This window comes from Odocoileus virginianus, chromosome 4 (genome assembly GCF_023699985.2).
Source record: "Odocoileus virginianus isolate 20LAN1187 ecotype Illinois chromosome 4, Ovbor_1.2, whole genome shotgun sequence".
Classification (NCBI taxonomy): domain Eukaryota; kingdom Metazoa; phylum Chordata; class Mammalia; order Artiodactyla; family Cervidae; genus Odocoileus; species Odocoileus virginianus.
The window spans coordinates 26,068,971-26,094,149 of NC_069677.1; the positions used below are offsets into that span (position 1 = coordinate 26,068,971).

Here is a 25,179-nt window from a genome sequence, read left to right on the forward strand (position 1 = left end):
CAATGTTCAACAATTATAAACCATACGAACACTTAAGTACTTTCCTTAGTAAGACATTAGTCACCAAGAAATTGCCTGATATCTTTGCTTATTTTTAAGATACTTTTAAAAATGGGTAACTATTAAAATATAATGTACTACTTGCTGCAAGAGGTGGTATGGATATTTAATATTGGAAAACACTTACCGATAGAGGGCGGGCTTGTTCTGTAATACATGAGGGTCTATATGTTGTTCCAACAGACTATATATCAGAATAGGCAGGGATGTAAAACAAATATTGTATAAAGTCAGGTACACGCTGTCATATAGTGTCTAGAAAGAGAAATTTGTCGGAATTTGTAGACTCTAGACTACATTACTATTATACTTATTCATATAATTACAAAGAAGCATCATAAAAATTACATATTGTCAGTTTACACTGAATCCATTTTAGTAAGTCTAATTTGTTTCTTTTATAGACATAATGTTTCTACATTTATATTCTTTGTGGAAACTGGATTATGTCACTTGATTCTACTATTACAGTCAGATGGATCTATATTTCAAGATATCCTAATTTGATCACTGTGATGTAATTTTACACAATTCTCTTACATGTGTCCTAGGTTTGTTATTATTTCTTTGATATGCTACACATAGTTTTGTTTTCATAGCTTTGTTTTCCCACCTAAGTCCTACACTTTCTTTAATCCATGATCCATGAAACTTAAACACATTGGCTCAAATTCCTGATGACAGCTGCCTCTTCTAAACAGTTATGTGTGCTACTGTTGATACTAAGTGCTTAGCAGTTGCCTGTTCTTTACATATAGCTTTTATTAACATTGATACTGTCTCTCAGATTATACTATAAATTCCCTGAAAACCTAAACAAAATAGGTTAAGTCTTCTTGTCATATGCTCTCACAGCTTTCTTTATTTCATCCAAGTAAAACATTTTTACTAGCAATCAATGTCCAAGCAGGCTTCCCTGGTGGCTCAGAGGTTAAAGTGTCTGCCTGCAATGTGTGAGACCTGGGTTTGATCTCTGGGTCGGGAAGATCCCCTGGAGAAGGAAATGACAACCCACTCCAGTATTCTTGCCTGGAGAGTCCCATGGACAGAGGAGCCTGGTGGGTTATAGTCCATGGGGTCGCAAAGAGTCGGACACAACATTAACTAACTTAATGCCCAAGCAGATGTCTCAAATTTAGAGTTCCAGGTTGTAAACAAAGGAGAAAACAGTGATTAAGAGTAGGAAACTTCATTAAAAAAAAAAAAAAAAAACCAAAACCCAAGATAATTAAAAATTTCAATAAATTAGAACAAATGTCTTGATCAATTAGAGATGTTGAGTATGGTATGTGAGAAGGGTGCTCAAGTAGTCAGAAGCAATAGGTCCAAGCATGGTTTAGTTATTAACTTAGCTGTGTAATCTTGGGCAAGTTACTTAATCTCTATGGATTTCAGCTTCCTTCTCTATGTGACATGTATACAAAGAAAAGACCCATCAAGTGTTCATTATAGCTACTGTTAACCTACTATAAAGTTTTCCCTCTGAGCATATAGCCATATAGCTTCAGAACCCTTTTCAATATAGCACTCCTAGAACCTCCATTTAATTACCTTCTGAGATGAAACCTACATGTCATCCCTGGACTCAATCACTATGTTTCTTCCAAATCTAAAAAAAATTCTATGAGTCAAAAAATAAATAATGATGTAATCTTCCAATAATTATGTGGCCTGGCTTGATATGAATTTTATAGAAATACTATACATAAGTTGAAAATAGTTAGCAAAGTCCTCTCATAAGCTATTAAGAGTAATAATATCTATTTTTTAAAAAAGCATCCACAGTTAAAATATTTTTTGGTATTCACACTCACTTCACACTGAAAATCAGAAAAAAGAATATTGACGCTAAGCTAATTAGGTATACTACAAGAAAAGTTACGTCTAGCTAGTTATTTGCAGGACTAGGAAAAATGGAAAAAGTCCCTCCAAGTATTTAACAAGACCTGAACAAACATATTCTACTCTTTATCCCAAAGGATAAAACAAAAGACTCTATTTACTTACTTGTTGAGAAAACAAACAGTAGAACTGATATAAAAATTGGGGTGTGATAAAGCACACATTCTGAAAAACAAGATTAAATGGAAATAATTGAAATATTTAAGTCTAAATGAGAAATGATTTCTAAAAATAAGAGTCCAGAAAAATAATCTCAGTTGATATGGTAAATAGATCTGCCCATAAGAACTTTTCCATACAAAATAGGAAAATAAGAATCCCATTTTATTAAAAAATGCCTAAAAGTAGTCTATGTAGCACTGCAAATGTCAGCATGAAAATACCTTTGACTCCTGTCATTGCCAAACAATAAAATTTTGAATTTATAACTATTATTCAGTACTTTTCATACAGAATACAATTAGGAAGGTTTATTTAAACTTTAGGGCTAAAATTACTTTAGAATGCAAAAATATTTAAAATAAAATAAATGGAGTATCAAAATTTCTTTCCATTACAAAAGCCATAGGTCACAGCAAAAGTTGTTATAATAAGCTAAGAAAAAACTGCCAACATCGTCTATTAGCATTATGCAATTTACCTGTGTTCTTTCATTGGGCTGCAGCTACTAATTATAGAAATACATGCAACACAGAACACTCTGTTGTAGCAAATGTTTTGGTATTCAGAGGTGCTTAACATTGGTTCCAAATAATCCTATCTTTGCACAAAAGGTCAAGAGATAGAACAATAGTTCAACATAATTGGCTTCCTTATAATTCTATGTATTTTATTTTATGCACCTAAAATCCCTATACTGAGTAGTTTATACTACTAGACTACCAGTCATTCATGGCCCAAAAAAGATGCAGAACTTCTGCTTAAAATCATAATATTAGAGGTAAAATTAAAACTTATTACTGGTTTCAAAATAACAATAAAGAAATCAAACTAATAATGTTCTACTTTGCATAGAATAAAATAAGTGTGAATTTTGATGTGTCCTGACAAATTCATATATCCACAATCAAGTTAAAGAACTTTTCTGTCAAGCAAAGTTTTCTCATATACTTTTCCAGTCAATTCTATCACTCACACTCTTGGCCTCAGGCAACCACTGTGAGTACACATTAGATTTATGATAAAATAATAAAAGTATATTCCATAGACTATTATTTTTACTTATAGAAAAAATTTTCAGACTAATTTGTATGGTAATATTAATAACATTCCTTAAACTGAAACCTCAAATACTGTTAGCAATTAACTCTAGACTATCTCCATGAAACTCACCTTATAAAAAAAATACTGTACAAGGGTAGCTATTCTAATATAATAAAAATGACCATGAACAAAAAGCAATTTGGAGAGAAACTTAAATCTAGCTATTGCATAGTCACTGTTCCTTGCAGCTTGTCTTCCTTCTTTACCCATGATTCCTGTAATACAGGGGACAAAAAGATTAGTTCACTGATAATTGGTAAATGTAAATTTTAAGATATGTCTGCAAATACCTTAATTATCTGTAGCAGCTGAACGTGGATTTAGGATAATTATATTCTAAGTTATAGCAGACAATAGATTCCGAAAAGGTTGTTCTACTTATATCAAATATGTAATTAATACAAAGCTATAACATATACTAGGCATGTAACATCAATCTTCAAAGAACTAGAATAAAATTGATATAAAATATTAAACGTTCAGGATCTAAGAACATTTTATTCTAATCAAGAGAATGCCATAAAACAGCTTTCAAGGCTCTTATTACTTGAAATCAGTACATAATTTTATCTGACAAATATGAGCACTTTTTTTGAAGTTACCATTGTTAATTAGGTTTCAAAAGTTATTGCCAAGTTTGTTTATTCAATGTGAAACCAGCTTTGAAAAAATTATTTTTTCAAAATTAAAATTTTCTACTCCTGTTATAAAAGGATCAAAATGTTACAAAGTGTAAAGACAATCATCTGTATTCACAGCTCCTAGAGAAAACCACTATTTCTGGTCTATATACTCTTAGAAGTTTTCCTTATGCATATTTCATATATGTTCACTTAACATATATACAAACAAGTACATAAAGATGGGATTGTTTTGTAATCTGCTTTCATCACTTTCTACATTATGGACATTGTTTACTTACTATATATGGACATATGTGCTTGCTAACATAGTCGTTTATTTTCTTAAAAGGAATTCCTGGATGCCTAGTCACTAGGTCAAAGGGCACACATTTATTTTATTTTTGCTATGCAAAGGCTTTCACTAGTTGCAGCAAGGGGAGTTACTGTTTGCTGTGGTGCATGGGCTTCTCATTACAATGGCTTCTCTCGTTGCAGAGCACAGGCTCGAGGAGCATGGGCTTCAGCAGTTGCAGCATGTGGGCTCAATTAGTTGTGGCTCTTGGGCCCTAGAGCATGAGGGCTTCATTAGTATCATGGCACGAGAACTCAGCAATTTTGGTGCACAGGCTTAGTTGTTCTGTAGCATGTGGAATCTTCCTGGACTATGGATTGAAACCACATCCCGTGCACTGACAGGCAGATTCTTATCTATTGTACCACCAGGGAAGCCCACAGGGCACACATTTAAAATTGTTATATATAATAATGCAGGGTGTACCAATTTACATTCCTACTAACATTTAAGGGCATTTGTTAATCTGCATGTGTGTGTGCCCAGTTGTGTCCAACTCTTTGCGAACCCATGGACTGTAGTCCACCAGGCTCCTCTGTCCATGGAATTTTCCAGGGAAGAAAACTGGAGTGAGTTGCCCTTTCCTACTCCAGGGTATCTTCCTAATCCAGGGATTGAACCCCATCTCTTGCATCTCCTCCATCGGCAGGGGAGTTCTTTAACCACAGTGCCACCTGGGAAGTCCATACCCCTGTCAATTTCAGGGTATTTTTGCCAATCTGACAGGCAATTTCAACTTACTTTTGATTATTAGGGAGATTTCTACTAGACTGTTTTTCTTATTCTCCTTAATTTAAGACCTCACATAATAGGAATACTAAGACTATCATCTATTTTACAAATATTCTTTATTAGTTTGTCTTAAAAATTTTTTTATGGGAAGTATTTACTTCTGTCACACATGTTGATCTTTTGCCTTTTCAGTTCCTTGCTTTCTTTGGTTTTGTATTTAAAAGATCCTTCCATACCTCAAATAACAGGATTATTCACTAAAGTCTATTATTTTTATAGCCTTCAAAAATTATTTAAATCCTAATCCATCTGGAATTTGTTTTGCTATAAGCAATGGAAAGGGACTCACTTTTTCCCCCCAAATAACTAGTTATATCAGTGTTTTATTATATCAAATAATTTGTTTCCCTACTTATTTGAAACATCTCCTTTGTTACATACTAAATTTCCAGGCGTTCTGAATTGATTCTGCTCACTGGTCTGGCCGTTATCATATTACTGATAAAATCAAAAGTACTGTAGCTTTTTATACTCTAACATATGATACAGTTAGTTATGAAATTATCGTGAAGATTTCTGAGAAACAACAGTATAAACAATATAAAGAAAGCGAGGTTTTCAAAATGAAGAGTTAATTATCCCAAAGAGGAAGGAGTTGATTTCAGGGATACACTGGAAATATGGACCCAATCAGTACTCATCACACAGGCAACTCCAGAGCAAGGACTATCTCCTAACTCTAAAATTTTATCCTTCAACAAAAACCCATACTCCTCTCTTTTGCTTCCTCAATAAAATTATTGAGGAAGACAGGTCAAAATATTGTTTAAGTGGGAAATGACTGGTAATATAAATAAAATAAAATGATTTTAGTATTCTGAATTTAATAAAAATTTTAGGCAAAAATAGAAAAAACTTAGCATAAAGGTTATTAAATTAGAAAGTTGAAATTTTATAGTTTGGTATAACTTCCTATCTCTAAAATTATCTTTAAATACATTCCAAAATCTTTAGACTAATGGATAAAGTAAATAATTCTAAAATAAGATAATTATATATATCATGAACTTATAATTTAAAAATGATAAAAATACTGTGTAAAAGTATTTTAAAAGGTACAAAATTGCATGTAAAACTAAACTAACTTTACTGGGAAGAACTGGAGAGATAAAATTCACTAGTGGTATTTATTTCCTTGAAACTTTGCAATTAAAACATCCTGCAGCTTCCCTGGTGGTCCATGTGGCTAAGATGCTACATTCCCAAAACAGAGGGCCTGGGTTCAATCCCTGGTCAGGTAACTAGATCCCACATGCTGTAACTAAGACCCAGGGCAGACAAATAAATATTTTTTAAAAATCCTAAATACTGGGCTTAATAATGATAGGTTTCTGACAGAAATACAATGTGATATATTATACCACTGCATTTAGTTTTCATTCGTATATGTGACATTGTACTTTATTCTACAAAAGGAAAATTCATCATCAAATAATTATGCCAACTTTACAAGTTCAAAGAAAAAATATCAATCACCTATGCCAACATGTGCTTCTTGTATCATGCTTACATCGTTAGCACCATCGCCAATAGCCAATGTTATTGGCTTCTCAGGTGAGATTTTTATCAGTCTTATTACCTGAAAGACATACAATTCATTAATTATAATAAAACTTCAATTTTCTTGTATTTATATGAAATTATTTATCTGAAATGATCTGTTGTAAGAACAGTAATGAAAAAAATTAGTTTTATATTGGACAGTAATATGCACTGGGGTTCATTGTTTGAGGGATGTCTCCATTAAGACATTAGCAATGTCTTTCAGAAATGACAACAAAACAGACTGTGGTCTTTGGATTTTATTATAGGATGTAAGAATCTGTTAAACACAGCTTAAATTTGTAAAAAGTTTAATAATAACCGTGTAAAAATTAACTACAATTAATTGAACTTTGTCAGGCAATTTTTTTTTCTCAAGAAATTATTTTCATTTGATACATACGAAAGATAATTATTTTCTCTTGTAATAAAGTTTCTTAAAAATTTAAAAAGCCATCAAAATTAAATTCAATAAAATCTAACGAAAGGTTTGTTTGGAATACTTGAATGTACTTTTCTAAAGAATTTAGGCATTAGGTCTGTTTGGTCTCCAGTTTAATGTCCACAGACTGGGGTATATGGGTTATCATAATAAAATAGGCACTGTAATAAAACTCCATAAAGCCAAAAAAACTGGATGTATAGTTTATTAGCTCTATATGTGAAATAATATGTTTAGATGTATATTTCAAAGCATATACTTGTGAAGGTTTCAGTTACAAAAAATATTTGTATAGTTTTCACTTGAATCACAGCCGAGCATTAAATATTTCCTAACTACAGCTTCATATCATAATTAATTGGCTTTTTAACTCTTTATTAAAGTTCTGTTTAGCACTTAACAGTCATTTTTAACAAAGAGAATTATCAATTCATGAGAATGCAAGAATAAGCAAAGATCAACAGAATGACCTAGAGGTGCAGATGAACTGAAGTCTTATAGGGTCCTTCACCCTGTAAGTTAAGTAACGAACTCGTGAGACTTGTTATCATAGTTCAAATTTGTGTCTCAGGAATATCACAAACTGCTATCTATCACATGGTCACTTTTAGGTTACAATGATCTATTTCTATGTTATTATGAATAATTAAAACTTCAATATTTACTGTGAAATTTCCAAAGGCCTAATGTATACGGTTAAAATTCATATTATGAGAAGTGACTGACTCCTGGTTAAGATTTATATACTGTATATCACCAAATGGAACTAGGTGAGGCATTAATGTTAAAGAACACTTTTAAATCAAAGTATCTCTATGGGACTTATGAAATAAACATACCTTTGCTTTCTGTAGTGGTGCCATACGACAGCACATTACAGCTGAACAATTTCTACAAACGTCCATAAATAGCTTTTCATGCTCCCTGAGTGCAAGAGACAGACTGGTCCCGTCTACCACCAGACCATGCTGAATCACATGATCCTCTCTAACCCTAAAAAAATAGAAAATGATGATATCCTCTGTCAGACATGTATAAAGCCGTATTATTTACACTCATTTAGTAAACAAAAGATTCTTACTGAAAAACGGATCATTCACCTATAGACTTCACTGTTACAAAACTGACATGTCGGGGAATAGAGTTCTACCATTTGAAACTTAAGATTAAGTAGAACTGGGAGTAACTGATATGAAGAGTAAAATAGATGATATTCAATTTTTCAATGAATTATATATATATATATATATATACACACACACACACAAACTGTATTTTCTAAAAAGTGAATTGTGTTACACATAATTTGAGGATATTCTCCCAAACTGTATAAAAAATCTTAGAAAAATAAAAATATAACTAGTTATACATTTAGCAATTTCTGATTTTAAAAAATTAAATGAAATCAAGAATGTTCAGGAAAAGTTACAAGCTAGATTCACTGTATATTTAAGTAGTAAGGCAAGGAATGAAGAAACCATCAACTGTCTCTTGATATTTAACCCTACAATGGACTGTAATGTCAGGTATTACAGTGGTGGAAAATGGGTAACACCTCCCTTGTGGGCATATACTATACTAAGGACTATTTCAAAACATGGTCTAATAATTGGCAGTTGAGAGAACTATTTGTGACAAGAAAGAGAAAACAAGTATGTTATCATAATAAGTATGTTATTGCATCAGTATGTAAATAAAGTATATTATTGAGCACGCTATTTTGTTCAGTTGCTTCACCCCACTCCCCCTTCAGTAATAAGAATTTCTCAGTGAAAGAAGCAGTGTATAGATTTACATTCTGGAGCAAGCTTCTTATGCAGTTGAAGGCCAGCACTTAGAGAAGCATTGTGTTCAGGTCAGCACAAGGAAAATACTACATACAGTTCACCACTGGGTTCACAGTATAGCAGGACTGCTACTGAGAAACACCCATACATTTTCATTTTATTTTTTTTCTTAGCTTTATTGAGATATTATTGACATATATGTAAGTTTAAGGTACACAACATGATCTGATACATATATATACTGCAAAAATGATTACTACAATAAGGTTAATTAATTAACACCTCCATCCTTTCATGTAAAAACTTTTAATGTCATGGTGGTAAGACTTGAGAGCTACTCTCTTTACAATTTTTAAATATATAATATAGTACTGTTAATTATAGCCACCATACTGTAGATTAGATCCCCAGAACTTATTCATCTTATATATAAGCTAGAAGTTTGTACCCTAGACTATCATCTCCCCACCTCCCCCACAGACCAGCTCCTGGCAATAATCACCATTTTATCATTGGTTTTTTTAGATTTCACATATAAGTGTTTGTTTCTCTCTGTCTGACTTATTTTACTGAGCATAATGTTGTCAAGATCCATCCATGTTATCACAAAAAGCAAGATTTCTTTCTTTTTTATGGGTGAATAATATTCCTTCATGTGTGAAAGGAACATCACATTTTCACTGTCCATACACACATTAATGGATATTTAGGTTGCTGCCATTCTTGGCTATGGTGAATAACGCTGCAGTGAACAAAAGAGTGGATCTCTCTGAGACAGTGACTTCATTTTCTTTGTATAAATATCCAGGCATGGAATTGATGGATTACATGGTAGTTCTGTCTAAAATTTTTTCTATACCATTTTCCATAGTGGCTATTCCCTCAATTTTTAAATGATAAGTGAGAAGACTATTAAATGAGCAGTAAGTTATGAAAACTAAACATATTGATGATTTTCAGTCTCCTAATACTTATGTCTTTTCTGTAAGTTAAAATGATGTCTTCATTGTATGCCTAGTGTGTTGCACTGTATAGTAAGTGGAAAGCAATTAACATTTACAATATAAACTTAAAGAAATGTATACTTCCTTTATCAATTCTCCAATACCTGAAATCAGCATCTAAACTATGTTTCCTCTCTGTGGGCTGAACTTCCTTAGCAGCCCCTGCTGCCTATAGGCATTCAGTGTTAAGCACTGCCTGAGCGCATGGTCTCAGAAGCAGCAGCAGCCAAGAGCAGGACAGGTTAGGTAAGCTTTCCTTGGGAACATTCCCAAGGCACACTAAGTGAGGTTCTTCTCGGGACAGGCTTCATAAATCAGCACACACAATCCATGGTGTAACATCTATGCAGTATGGAAAAGCACCTCATAGTTCTGGCACATAGTAAGGTAGCATCTGCTTACTTTCTGTAGCCTCATGTTTCAGTATTTCCCACATCCTCTCCCATCTACTCCATTCCCTGGCCATACGTAGCTACTATCAATTGCCTGAATGAGCCTCTCTGCTCTGGGAATTTGCATACATGGGCCACTTTGATTCTTGGTGTTATTTTCTGGCAAGTTTACATCTCAAAACAGGAGACAACACAGTCATCAGTTCCAACGTACAGTGTTCTAATGTACAGAGCTGTTTCTAGGATAAACTTGGGCTAAGTTTCCCACTTCGGTCCACAGACAGCTGTCTGTTCTTGCCTCAGTTACAATTCAGTCGTGACGGTTGTGACAGTGTATTTACTTCTTTTTTCTGACACACTCTAAGTATTCTGGGAATAAACACACCTTATATGGCTGTCCCAAATGCCTACATAGGAGATAATCAATGTGGTTTTGAAGGATTAGATGCATACACTAAAGCTTTCAAAGATATGGAATTTTTTTGCTATATCCAAGATTTTTAGAATAGATACTTCCTGAAAGTCTATAAATCAAAATCCTATTGACTTATATGGTTAACTCAGAAAACATATTTCAGGAATTCCCTGGTGGTCCAGTGATTAGGACTCTGTGCTCTCACTGCAGAGATCTGGGTTCAATCTCTGGTTGGGGAACTAATATCCCACAAGCTTTGAGGCTCAGCAAAAGAGAAAAAAAAAGGAAGAAAATATATTCCACTAAGAAGATGGTATCTGTGAAACATACATTTCACATAGCAAGCCTAAATTTAATTTCAAGGTATAATATTCACTTTATAATACAGCTTTTGTACAAAAAGGGAAATGAACAATACCCATGATCTTAACAGACTCACCAAAAGCACATATATAAAAGACTTGAAAATATTTGAAAATACAATTATCTTCAGATGGCTGTATTATATTACTAATCATCATATCTTATTTTCAGTGCTTTTACAATCAGTATTTATTACTTTTATAATCAGAAGTAATATTTAAGAAGTAAATGATTCTGAACAATTAGTCTGTATATTTTACGGAGTTCTGGACATTATGCCCTTAAATGCTTAAGTAGCCACAATAGTGTTGGCATTGCTTCAAAACCCGTGTCATTAACCTAGATCAATCACCTTTTTGAGCTCAAGCAAAGATCTTTCTGAAAGTTGTACTGTCTCTTTAAAACATTCCTTAAATAAGCTTTTCTCTGATAAAATCCAAAATTTAGTATCACATCAATCCCTGCATAACAAACATAAATAAAGCACTAATGTACAGTGGCAATTGTGGCACTGTCTTCGTATTTGTTTTTCTGCATTAATATCACAAGACTGCAAAGAGAGATATCAGTAGGACATCTCAGATACCTACATACAAGCAACCCACAAGCTTACAATGAAGCACTCCTATTTAAGGTAAAAAAGAAAAAAAAAACCTGGGGCTCCCCTGGTGGCTCAGTGGTGAAGAATCTGCCTGCCAACGGAGGAGATATAGGGGGTTCGATCAATGATCTGGGAAGATTCCACAGGCTGCAGGGCAACTAAGCCTGTGTACCACAACTACTGAGCCTGTGCTCTAAAGTCCAGGAGTCACAACTACTGAAGCTCACAACGCCCTTGAGCCCATGCTCTGAAGAAGCCACCACAATGAGAACCCTGCTCATTGCTAGAGAAAAGCCTGCATAGCAATGAAGGCACCCAGCATGGCCATAAGGAATTAAAACTTAAAGAAACCGTTAAAAGGGGGCTCCTAAATAAAGTTGATCTACCTAAAGAAGCAGGTTTAGAGAAAAACAGAACAAATTAAGAGCATATATACTTATGAAAGTATCTTTGAACAGTAAAATGCAGGTGCATTTCCCAGTATGGTCATGTGAACTATATCACTGGTTGGTAAATGTTTTCTATACAGCACCAGAAGTAAATATTTCAATTTTAAGCTTTGCAGGCCATGAGACTAAATCGAAGGTATTATATAGGTTCTTATATTACAAAAGAAGAAACAAATTTTGACAAAAATTTTTAAGTAAGAAAATGAAATAATAATAATTAAATACAATTTTAAAAATAATAGAATAGAAATCTTATTCTTGGCAGGGAAAGAACATTTTAATTGGGGTTCAAAGTTCATGTCCTCTATCAAAGTCAGCTGGCACATGTCCACCTGTTAATGCTGATCTGTAATGAGATTTTACATTAAAAAAGAACCATAGGTAATGAGATTTTGTATTTCATATTTGATTATATCTGAAATAGGCAGTATATTAAAGCATACTGTCACTGAATAATAAACACAATGCTTTGCCATCTAATTTGATAATAATCAACACTCCACCGTGCTTTAGGAGTGTGATATTAAAAGTCCATTTTTCTTTTTATGTTGGACATGATAGTTAAATACTGACAATAAAAATATACCAAAATGCCATACAGCAGTGTGGCAGAGAAAACATTACTGAGCTATAACTGTGTCACTGTGATTTGCACTGTATCAAGCAGCAATGAGAAATGATAAAAGTACTCTGGCCCAATTACTCAACTGTGCTGTTATAGCGCAAAAGCCTTTGCTGATATGTAAATGAACCAATGTGGCTCTGTTCCAATAAAATTTATGTACACTAAATTATTAATTTCATGTAATTTTCACACCATGAAATATTACTCTTCTTTGATTTCTTTTTCATCATTAAAAAATGGAAAAGTTATTTTGAGCGCATGGGCTGTAAAAAAGGGCAGTGGGGCATATTTGGGTTCATTGGGCAATAGCTTCCTGAACCCTGAACTCCATGATGCAGGTAACTATATTCTTACCTTCTGGCAAGCTGCCCCAATTTTTCAGCACATTCACTGTCTGATTTCTGGTTTAAAAGTTCAAGGATGTTCATGGTTCTGTGAAAATGTCCACACGACAAACTCACACTAACAGCTGTTTCATGTTTATCTCCAGTAAGTACCCATACTTTGATACCAGCCATTCTCAAAGCTTCAATAGTTTCTCGAACTTTATCTTGCAGTCTGAAAACAAAAGAAACAAATTAGTAGTAGAGAATACTTTTTTGACTGAATTTTAAGTGTAAACCACATAGTACAAGTAGGGTAATTCTGAACTCCTTAACCTAGGAATGCTACAGTATAGTAATACAACTGACTTTTTTTCCCATTAGGGAAAAAACAAGAATAACCCAAGTCAGTGATCACCTGGCTAATACAAAATCTACAACTGTGTGCTGACACATTTGTAACAACGGGCATACCAGAGTTGTGTGGCATTTGAGGTAACAGATACTAATCACCTGGGTCAATACTGCCTTGATGAGAACATGTATGAATTCTAACAATAGTTAAGTTCCTTCCTCTTCATTTTGGTGACAGATAATACCACTGTAAACATATTTGGTTTTTTGAAGCTCACAGGGTATAATATGTTGGAGCACTATGTACACTTAAATATAAAATCTACAACTTTGTATTTTAACACTGTACTTTGAAGTTGATTTTTATAGAACCAACTAACTATACCATCACTTCATGGCAAATAGACAGGGAAACAGTGAAAACAGTGGCTGACTTTATTTTTCTGGGCTCCAAAAATCACTGCAGATGGTGACTGCAGCCATGAAATTAAAAGACGCTTACTCCTTGGAAGGAAAGTTATGACCAACCTAGACAGCATATTAAAAAGCAGAGACATTACTTTGCCAACAAAGGTCCATCTAGTCAAGGCTATGGTTTTTCCAGTGGTCATGTATGGATGTGAGAGTTGGACTATAAAGAAAATTGAACACAGAATTGATGCTTTTGAACTGTAGTATTGGAGAAGACTCTTGAGAGTCCCTTGGAATGCAAGGAGATCCAACCAGTCCATCCTAAAGGAGATGAGTCCTGGGTGTTCATTGGAAGGACTGATGTTGAAGCTGAAACTCCCAATACTTTGGCCACCTGAGGCAAAGAGCTGACTCACTGGAACACACCCTGATGCTGGGAAGGATTGGGGGCAGGAGGAGAAGAGGACGACAGAGGATGAGATGGTTGGATGGCATCACCAACTCAATGGACATGGGTTTGGGTGGACTCTGGGAGTTAATGATGGACAGGGAGGCCTGGTATGCTGTGGTTCATGGGGTTGCAAAGAGTTGGACATGAGCGAGCGACTGAACTGAACTGAACTATACAGTCTTCACAAACTTATTTCTTGTTGCAATGGTGAATGGTATTGTTTCCTTAATTTGTTTTCTCATTGTTAGTGTATAGGAATGCAAGGGATTTCTGTGTGCTAATTTTATATCCTGCAACTTTACTATATTTGTTGCTTTCACCAGTGTTTTATAGTTTTTTATGTATAGGTCTTTTGTTTCTTTAGGTAGACAAACTTATTTCTTAAAAGTCTTAAATTTCAAATTAGAAGATTTTCTTTTTTGGTAAGAAAATCTCTTAAATCAGTAGTTCAAAAATCAGACTGCAGACAATAAAGGTCTACATAACTTCAGAGAGTCTCAGAAATCTCACAAGGACCACTGAAAAGTAAATGAACACTAGATCTTAAAAAAATGCAAACACCCTTAGATCTAGGTGGTAGAAAAAAACATTAACAATAGACTTAATTTGTAGAATTCAATAATTCAAGAAACTGAAACATACATGGAGAGAGAGGCTAGGGAACAAGGCAATGAGTAAATAGATGGCATGGAATTCATAGGCTAACCGAGTGGAAAGTCTTCAAACAAGTAACTATAATATACTGTCACAAAGACAACAGCAGAAACTATCTACAAAACATGAAGGCTTCCCAAAGAAGAGAATTTTTAATACCATTAGGAGTCAGGAAAGGTCTTTCTAGAGAGTGCGGGTAATATATGAACTATAATTTATGAATGGGTATTCATAGATGGATAAGAGAAAAATGATCCGGGCAGAAGGCACAGCTTTGCAGAGGAAAAAAGGCAAAAACAGAACAGTTTTAGTTAAAACAGTCTTCACCAATGTTCAGAAAACTACAGTTTTGGTACTGCTGAAATGTAAAGCAGAAGGTGACAATGGTAGGAGGTGAGGCTGGAGAATTAAGCAAGCGCTTAAAATCTTTGAATGGTACACCGAGTAGTTGTCTAAAAACTCAGAACTATACATGGCTGGATTCTATGAAGTATTTCAGATAGCTGACTAGGAAAAAAATTGTATGTATGGACTGGGAAAAGGCTTTAACTTTTTATTTTAAATATATTAAGTCATTATAAAATGTTAAAAATGGAATTTGTCATATATTAGAAATACTTGGTTAAAAAAATTCTTATAAGAAAAATGACATTGGCTATTTATCCAATACTTACTTGTCTTCTACTGCTGTAGCTCCCAGTAATATCAGGTCTTTCTCTATGAACTGGAAGACACCTGCCAATTTCTCTTCCCGTTGCTGCAAGGCGGTCCTGGCTTCAAATAAACGTCTGTTTATTTCCTCATACTCTTTAGATGTAAACTGCCTATAGGCCATACACAGAGTTCTTAGCCCTTTCTAAAAGAGAAAAATTAAAGACAAAATTGAACGAAAATAACTAATGGGGAATCAAAGTCATTGAAATAAACTGAGGATACCATTACCAAAAATCAACTGTCAATAATTTAAAAATTATCACCATCTAGTGATAGGAAACTGTTACAAAACCATAGTCACCTGAATTGTGAGATACATATTATCATAGCTCTTTCAATTTCTAATGGGTTCTTAATAAGTTGCTCATAATAATTAAGGTCACTGTATTGTAGAACATTACAGACCCTAGACAAGATTATAAACATGATCTATCTATAATTTTAAAACTGTTTCTACCAGGAAAGTAAAAAGTTCTACAAAGGTACCTTCAGGCCAATCAAAAGAGGCAGCACTATGTTCTACTCTCTTGTTTTAACCACTATAAATTCACTTTTATCTACTTAAAAAAATTTTTTTAAGCAAAGGGGACTATAATTTCCTGAGGCTTCATGGTATGACAAATTCACAATTCAAATAAAGAAGACTGTAAGGTGGTCATTATCAACCAACCAATACTTTTCTAGAGCCATCAAATGAATGATTTTTAATTGTATCATTATATCTTCACTGGTGATTTGGGATTACACAAAACTTAGGAATACATGTTTGATTATCTGATTGTACCAAGGGTCAATTTTTCTTATGGTGTTAATATTTTAAAGTTGGTATCTAACTCTGAAAACTTATAAAAGTTCTTTTTCTTACATTTTCCTCACAAAAACCCAAAATAAAGATTCTAATAAAAGGACTCAGAAAGGAAAGGCTTTAAAATACTATATGACACTACTTAGTAGATTTCTAAATATTGGCTTTCTTTGATTTACATATGACCTACCTTTATAAACACCTCTTCTTCTTAAATAAGCCAAGAGACTATGAGAGTTATAAATAAATGAAATTAATTCATTCCACAAGTATTTATTGAGTCCCAGCTTAGTGAAAGCATTGTTCTAGATATTAAAATGACAGAAAAGTAGAATATCTTTGTTCTTACAGATGTTACAGTGTGGTAGATGAACTAGACCATAAACAATTAGAAAATAAGTAAGGGAGAAAAGAAACTGTAAGGAGGCAGATTGATAGAGATAAGTATGGAGCAAACATTTACAGAAATGCAGAAATGAGAGATCATGAGGCTCTTAGACTGAGACAGAACTGCTTAATAAGTTTCCTCTTCACATGAATTGTGGCACTGTATATTGTAAGATACTCCTACATTCTTTTATTAAGAGGGACATAGGTCACATACCATAATTCACTTTAAAGAGTACAATTAGGTGGTCCTTAGTGTACTCATAAAGTCATGAAATCATTACGACTATCTGATTCCAGAACATTTTCATCACCTTCAAAAGGAATTCTATACTCATTAGCAGACACTTCCCTTTTCCCCCTTCCTCCAGCTCCTGGCAACCACTAATCTGATTTCTGGCTCTATGAATTGGCTTCTTCTGGATATTTCATATAAACAGAATATGTGGCCTTTTGTGACTAGCTTCTTTCACTTAACAAGGAACACCATTCCTTTTAAGGGCCAATTAATATTCCATTATACAGATAGGACACTGTTTAATCCATTCAAAGTTGACAGACATTTGCGTTTTTCCATTTTTTAAGCTATTAGGAATAGTTCAGTTCAGTCGCTCAGTCGTGTCTGACTTTGCGACCCCATGAATTGCAGCATGCCAGGCCTTCCTGTCCATCACAAAATCCCCAAGTCTACCCAAACCCATGTCCATCGAGTCGGTGATGCCATCCAGCCATCGCATCCTCTGTCGTCCCCTTCTCCTCCTGCCCCCAATCCTTCCCAGCATTAGGGTCTTTTCCAATGAGTCAACTCTTCACATGAGGTGGCCAAAGTATTGGAGTTTCAGCTTCAACATCAGTCCTTTCAATGAACACCCAGGACTCATCTCCTTTAGGATGGACTGGTTGGATCTCCTTGCAGTCCAAGGGACTCTCAACAGTCTTCTCCAACACCACAGTTCAAAAGCATCAATTCTTCAGCACTCAGCTTTCTTTATAGTCCAACTCTCACATCCATACATGACTACTGGAAAAACCATAGCCTTGACTACACAGACCTTTGTTGGAAAAGTAATGTCTCTGCTTTTAAATATGCTATCCAGGTTGGTCATAACTTTCCTTCCAAGGAGTAAGCATCTTTTAATTTCATGACTGCAATCACCATCTGCAGTGATTTTGGAGCCCAAAAAAATAAAGTCTGACTGTTTCCACTGTTTCCCCATCTATTTCCCATAGTGATGGGACCAGATGCCATGATCTTAGTTTTCTGAATGCTGAGCTGTAAGCCAACTTTTTCACTCTCCTCCTTCACTTTCATCAAGAGGCTTTTTAGTTCCTCTTCACTTTCTGCCATAAGGGTGGTGTTGTCTGCATATCTCAGGTTATTGATATTTCTCCCAGCAATCTTGATTCCAGGTTGTGCTTCTTCCAGCCCAGCGTTTCTCATGATGTACTCTGCATATAAGTTAAACAAGCAGGGTGATAATATACAGCCTTGATGTACTCCGTCTCCTATTTGGAACCAGTCTGTTGTTCCATGTCCAGTTCTAACTGTTGCTTCCTGACCTGCATACAGGCTTCTCAAGAGACAGGTCAGATGGTCTGGTATTCCCATCTCTTTAAGAGTTTTCCACAGTTAATTGTGATCCACACAGTCAAAGGCTTTGGCATAGTCAATAAGCTGCTACAAATATTTGTGTCCAAGTTTTTGTTAGATGTATATTTTCAATTACTTGACTCATATAGTAACTCTATATTATTCTATATTGTACAAGGAATTGTAAAACTGTTTTCTAAGTTGGCCGTATCATTTACATTTCCACAGCATGCATGAGGGTTTCAGGTTCTACACATTCTTGAGATTTTTTTGTATAATCCCCTCCTTTTTTTGGCTGTGCCATGTGGGATGTTAATTCCCTGACCAGGAATAAAAACCTGTGCCCCCTGCAGTGGAAGCAAGAGTCCTAACCACTAGACCACCAGGGAAATCCCTCCTTTCATAACACAGCAATTTGAGGGGTCCTTAAAGCCATAAGTACTCTGGCTGTAATAGGTTCAAACAGAAGATACATGTTTGCAGGTTAAAAGGTCAGTATTTAACCAAAGAATGAGGAACCAACACATAATGTAACAGAACTACAGAATTACTGTATTTTTTCATAAAATACTAATGCAAATATCTTTCATATATATTTTTAATGGTTTTTATTTTTTAATTTTTTTTACAAATATAATCTTTATTTTTTTTCTTTTTTCATTTACTTTTATTAGTTGGAGGCTAATTACAATATTGTAGTGGTTTTTGTCATACACTGACATGAATCAGCCATGGATTTACATGTATTCCCCATCCCGATCCCCCCTCCCACCTCCCTCTCTACCCGATCCCTCTGGGTCTTCCCAGTGCACCAGGCCCGAGCACTTGTCTCATGGATCCAACCTGGACTGGTGATCTGTTTCACCATAGATAATATACATGTTTCGATGCTGTTCTCTCAAAACATCCCACCCTCGCCTTCTCCCACAGAGCCCAAAAGTCTGTTCTGTACATCTGTGTCTCTTTTTCTGTTTTGCATATAGGGTTATTATTACCATCTTTCTAAATTCCATATATATGTGTTAGTATATTGTATTGGTCTTTATCTTTCTGGCTTACTTCACTCTGTATGATGGGCTCCAGTTTCATCCATCTCATTAGAACTGATTCAAATGAATTCTTTTTAATGGCTGAGTAATATTCCATGCTGTATATGTACCACAGCTTCCTTATCCATTCGTCTGCTGATGGGCATCTAGGTTGCTTCCATGTCCTGGCTATTATAAACAGTGCTGCGATGAACACTGGGGTGCACGTGTCTCTTTCAGATCTGGTTTCCTTGGTGTGTATGACCAGAAGTGGGATTGCTGGGTCATATGGCAGTTCTATTTCCAGTTTTTTAAGAAATGTTCACACTGTTCTCCATAGCGGCTGTACTAGTTTGCATTCCCACCAACAGTGTAAGAGGGTTCCCTTTTCTCCACACCCTCTCCAGCATTTATTGCTTGTAGACTTTTGGATAGCAGCCATCCTGACTGGCGTGTAATGGTACCTCATTGTGGTTTTGATTTGCATTTCTCTGATAATGAGTGATGCTGAGCATCTTTTCGTGTGTTTGTTAGCCATCTGTGTGTCTTCTTTGGAGAAATGTCTGTTTAGTTCTTTGGCCCATTTTTTGATTGGGTCATTTATTTTTCTGGAATTGAGCTGCAGGAGTTGCTTATATATTTTTGAGATTAATCCTTTGTCTGTTACTTCGTTTGCTATTATTTTCTCCCATTCCGAGGGCTGTCTTTTCACCTTGCTTATAGTTTCCTTTGTTGTGCAAAAGCTTTTAAGTTTCATTAGGTCCCATTTGTTTATTTTTGCTTTTATTTCCAATACTCTCTGGGTGGTGGGTCATAGAGGATCCTGCTGTGATTTATGTCGGATAGTGTTTTGCCTATGTTCTCCTCTAGGAGTTTTATAGTGTCTGGTCTTACATTTAGATCTTTAATCTATTTTGAGTTTATTTTTGTGTATGGTGTTAGAAAGTGTTCTAGCTTCATTCTTTTACAAGTGGTTGACCAGTTTTCCCAGCACCACTTGTTAAAGAGGTTGTCTTTTTTCCATTGTGTATCCTTGCCTCCTTTGTTGAAGATAAGGTGTCCATAGGTTCGTGGATTTATCTCTGGGCTTTCTATTCTGTTCCATTGATCTATATTTCTGTCTTTGTGCCAGTACCATACTGTCTTGATGACTGTGGCTTTGTAGTATAGTCTGAAGTCAGGCAGGTTGATTCCTCCAGTTCCATTCTTCTTTCTCAAGATTACTTTGGCTATTTGAGGTTTTTTGTATTTCCAAAAAAATTGTGAAATTATTTGTTCTAGTTCTGTGAAAAATACCATTGGTAGCTTGATAGGGATTGCACTGAATCTATAGATAGATTTGGGTAGTATAGCCATTTTGACAATATTGATTCTTCCAATCCATGAACATGGTATGTTTCTCCATCTGTTTGTGTCCTCTTTGATTTCTTTCATCAGTGTTTTATAGTTTTCTATGTATAGGTCTTTTGTTTCTTTAGGTAGATATACTCCTAAGTATTTTATTCTTTTTGTTGCAATGGTGAATGTTATTGTTTTCTTAATTTCTCTTTCTGTTTTCTCATTGTTGGTATATAGGAATGCAAGGGATTTCTGTGTGTTAATTTAATATCCTGCAACTTTACTATTTTCGCTGATTAGCTCTAGTAATTTTTAATGGTTTTTAAAATAAGAGAAATTTGCACTTACCAAAGCAAATTCATCTACATGAATTCTGGTTTTTTCTATTTCTCCACCTATACATGCAGGGAGAACTGATGATTCAGCACCTTTAACAAATAAAAGCTTCTCACCTAAAAAGAAAAATGAACATTTCAAAAACTGTATTAGATACAATATTAAATAAGTACAAATTCATAAAAGTTTAGATTTGTTACCTGAAGGTGCTTGAACAATTACACTCATTCTTCTACGATCTGGATCAAATTCCAAAATATGAAGCAGCTTGTATCTAAGGAAAAAAAAATAAGAAAGACAAAATCTTTACTTTTTGAATAATATTAAGTGACTATTTGGAAAGAACCGCCATAAGAGATAAAATGGTTAATTCAGAACAATAAATTAATCTCAACTATATTTTTCAAGATGATGGATCATGAGTCAATTAATAATACAAGATAGAAAAAGAAGGAACAGACATTTATTAAGTATCAGGTTGGACAAAAAGTTCATGCAAGTTTTGCCAAAAGATCTCATGGGAAAACCTGAAAGACCATTTTGATCAGTCTAATACTTAACCGAATGCCACATACTTTACATACCTTCTATCATTTAACATCCATGAAAACCAAAGGATATAGGTCTTATCTCACTTTACAGATGCAGACTATTAAACTCAGAAAGGCATATTCATTTGCCTAAGCCAAATAAGCATATGAGTGGCAGAGAAAGGATTGGAATCCAGATCTGCCCAACTTCATGTTTCCTCACTAAAAAGGGTGACTGATTCTAAACCCTTTTTTCTGCCCAAACACATCTGAGAAATATAAGCCGTTACATTAGTAACAGAGGCTCATTATAGCAGTGATTCTAAACCCAGGACAGGGCACATGTGTACAGCTGGCCAGGGTGAGGTGGTGGGGGGCGGGGGGTGAGGATATTTCTCTAGGGAGCTGTAGAAGAATTTGGTGTGTGATGGGTCAAGTGTGGAAGTTGATAATATGAGCTAGACAGGGTCCCAGATAAAAGTAGTCAAAGACTGGGCACTAGTTCAGAAAAGCATAGTTTGGATGAGCAGGGCTGGAGCTGAGATGTGATCAGAACTGATAAAAATCACAAAAGATATATGAATATAATAAGAATGGACTAATTTATCCAACTGTAGAAGTACTGGAAATTATACAACAGTTCCTTGATGTTTGAAAGATAAAAATCAAAGGAAAGATACAGAAATTTTTCTTTAGTGAGTAGAAACTTACAAAACTCAATACCCTTACATGTAAAAATAAACACATAAGCAAATTCAAGAACCATTAAGCTAAAGTATAGATGCAAGATTCAGATTATATTATTATTGAGATGAGATACAATGTAATACTGACATCTTTCTAAAGCAGGCCTTGGTAAACTTTAAAGGTGCCAGATGGTAAATCCTTTAGGCTTTGAACATCATATATGATCTCTGTTGCATTTTTGTTTCTGAAAATGCTTTAAAAATGTCATTTAGTCTGCAGGCTATACAAAAACAAGCTGTAGGCCAGATCTGGCTTCTGGGTCATTTTACCAATACCTGTTCTATAGTATTTAATACATAGAAAATTACATATAGAAAAAAATTACCGTTCCAGTTTTCCAAGAGTTTTAACTTCCATAATTTCTCCAGAATTACCAATAAACACGATGCCAAATCTAGGAAATAAAAGAAGAAAGAAATATGAGATATAAAGAATGAGAGGTGGACCATAAAGAAGGCACAGTGCCAAAGAACTGATGCTTTCAAACTGGTGTTAGAGAAGACCCTTGAAGAGTCCCTTGGATAGCAAGGGGATCAAATCAGTCAGTCCTAAAGGAAATCAACCCTAAATACTCATTCAAAGGACTAATGCTGAAGATGAAGCTCCAATACTTTGGCCACCTGATGCAAATAGCTACTCACTGGAAAAGGCCCTGATTTTGGGAAAGATTGAAGGCTGAAGAAGAGGGCAACAGAGTATGAGATGGTTGGATGGCATCACCGAGTCAGTGGACTTGGGCACTATGAACTTGGGCAAACTCCAGGAGATGGTGAGGGACAGGGAGGCCTGGCATGCTGCAGTCCATGGGGTTGCCAAGAGTTGGACATGAATGGGTGACTGAACAACAACAACATTTCATATTTTACAATATAACTTGAGTAAACATTTAAAATATAAGTTTAAGATGTATTTTAAAGTATTTCCTTTGAGTATATATAGCGTTATTTTTAAGAACTTAAAGGATGAGAGTAGGTACAAAACAATACACACACAAGTATTTTTCACAACATATTTCATAGCAATCAGACAGTAGCTAGTGGTGCCTGGACCTACTACAACACTACTTCTGCTGTGACAGTAAAATTTGCCATCAGAAGACTGAAAGAATTGAAGGACCAATAGAAGTGTCATCATTTGATAACACTGCTAACCTATAATAAATGTGTTAATTTATGCAACAAAGTTACTTTGGCTTGTTATTAACTTCGGGTATGGGTATTCTGCAATGGCTCAGCAAGTAAAGAATCTGCCTGCCAATGCAGGAGATGCAGGTTCGGTCCCTGGGTTGGGAAGATCCCTTGGAGGAGGAAATGGCAAATTACTCCAGTATTCTTTCCTGGGCAATCCCACAGACAGAGGAATCTGGCAGGCTACAGTCTGCAGGGTCACAAAGTCAGACAGGACTGAGCACACATGCAGAATGCAGTAGACTTTTAAAGAAATCTCTTCAAAACACGACTTACTGCAAGCTTGACAACAAAATTAATGACATTTCACATTCTTATTTAAAATATCTTTATGTGCTTTTGATTTTTGTCTGAGAATTTAAAAGTATTTTCTTGTATTTTCACACTTTTATTTAAAAGGTATTTTTCTGAAGATTTGAAAATTATACTTAAACTACCTTGCAGCAGCTTCCACAAGAGCCTTTTCATCTGGTGAAGATGCATAGTACTCCAACTGGGCAGGTGCAAAGTTGGACTGCCAGGGACCATCACCAATGCTATCAGTCTGAACACTGCTAATCTGCACAGTGTGACAGAGACTGACTGCTTTAAAGAAGAGATCATGTTCTTTAATCTGTAGAAATATAATTAATATTCACAATAAAAGTATCAATACCAAATAACATGTAGGAAACCAGAAACAAAATTCTAAAAAATGCCAATAAATACAGTTTGTAATTTGATAAAATAAGATGTAGAACAAGACTGCTATAATCTTGAAATGCATAAGTAATAGCTAGCTGGCTGCTTCTGACTCCAAGGAGTTAAGACGTCATGTTTGCTTATGACCCTTCAACATCTGACTATCTTTTTAGTAGACATAACCAAATTGCAAGTAAGGGTGAAAACTATTTTGTGGCAGAATTGAGATGGAAAAGGTATTAAATAAATTTCAGCTCTGTTCCTTAACAAAGTCTCATTTACTTCAAGGCAGAAAGTGCTTTCCTTAACCTAGTCTCATTTAAACACCTAGAGAACTAAAGTAGATACATAGCAAGTGACAATTTAAGCTGGCTTATGACTATAAATTCTCAGTGCTGAACCAAAGTATAAACATTTCAAATGTATATTTCTTGCCCCACTAATAGTTAAAACATTTTCTTCTACAACCCACCAACTACAAAGAAGTACTGTTTCAAATGAAATTCCTATTTATTAATTTAAAAATTGCTTACTAGTTCAGTTCCATTTTCAGGACTGGTTCTAAAGGAGGAACTGGTTGCAAGATGGGATAAATTGTTAAGATGGGATAAACTAGTAAGATAAGATAAGTTTCCTTCTGAAGAGTCTGGTGTTGGTCCTTCGGATACAAGTCTACCATTGATTTCTTGGTATTTTGTACCATTAATTGAACATTCCCGAAACTGCATCTCATTTTCTGTCAGTGTACCAGTTTTATCTGTAAACACATACTCCACCTAGAGATAGAAAAGAAAACAAACTTTTCTGTTCAGGGTCTTATATTAGACCAAAAAAAAACAACAACAAAAAAACAACAACAAGCTGCCCTCTGTCTCCTGATGTTGTTTACCAATTAACACTGATATACTGATGTTGAGACTACAAATAATTAATGATGCCACAGAGACAGGATAACACAAAACATTTAAAATCTATATACTTTTCTAAGTCTGTGGCATCTTTAGGGTCACGTTTATCTACAGAGGTGACT

The 25,179-nt window shown here is 34.8% G+C and overlaps 1 protein-coding gene across 7 annotated transcripts in view; it reads right to left on the reverse strand.

The window, feature by feature from the left end:
• Positions 1-25,179, reverse strand: part of ATP11B (ATPase phospholipid transporting 11B (putative)) — a 113,209-nt gene that overhangs the window by 33,012 nt on the left and 55,018 nt on the right. For all 7 annotated transcript variants that reach the window (XM_020879895.2, XM_020879894.2, XM_020879900.2 and 4 more), the window contains 12 exons: positions 24,683-24,925; positions 23,906-24,081; positions 22,607-22,675; positions 21,205-21,278; positions 21,017-21,120; positions 15,480-15,661; positions 12,967-13,170; positions 7,816-7,969; positions 6,469-6,571; positions 3,295-3,440; positions 2,068-2,127; positions 188-315 (listed from right to left, as the gene is read on the reverse strand). In XM_020879895.2, the coding sequence (XP_020735554.2) occupies positions 188-315; positions 2,068-2,127; positions 3,295-3,440; positions 6,469-6,571; positions 7,816-7,969; positions 12,967-13,170; positions 15,480-15,661; positions 21,017-21,120; positions 21,205-21,278; positions 22,607-22,675; positions 23,906-24,081; positions 24,683-24,925 (1,643 nt within the window). The remainder of the gene's footprint in view (positions 1-187; positions 316-2,067; positions 2,128-3,294; positions 3,441-6,468; positions 6,572-7,815; positions 7,970-12,966; positions 13,171-15,479; positions 15,662-21,016; positions 21,121-21,204; positions 21,279-22,606; positions 22,676-23,905; positions 24,082-24,682; positions 24,926-25,179) is intronic.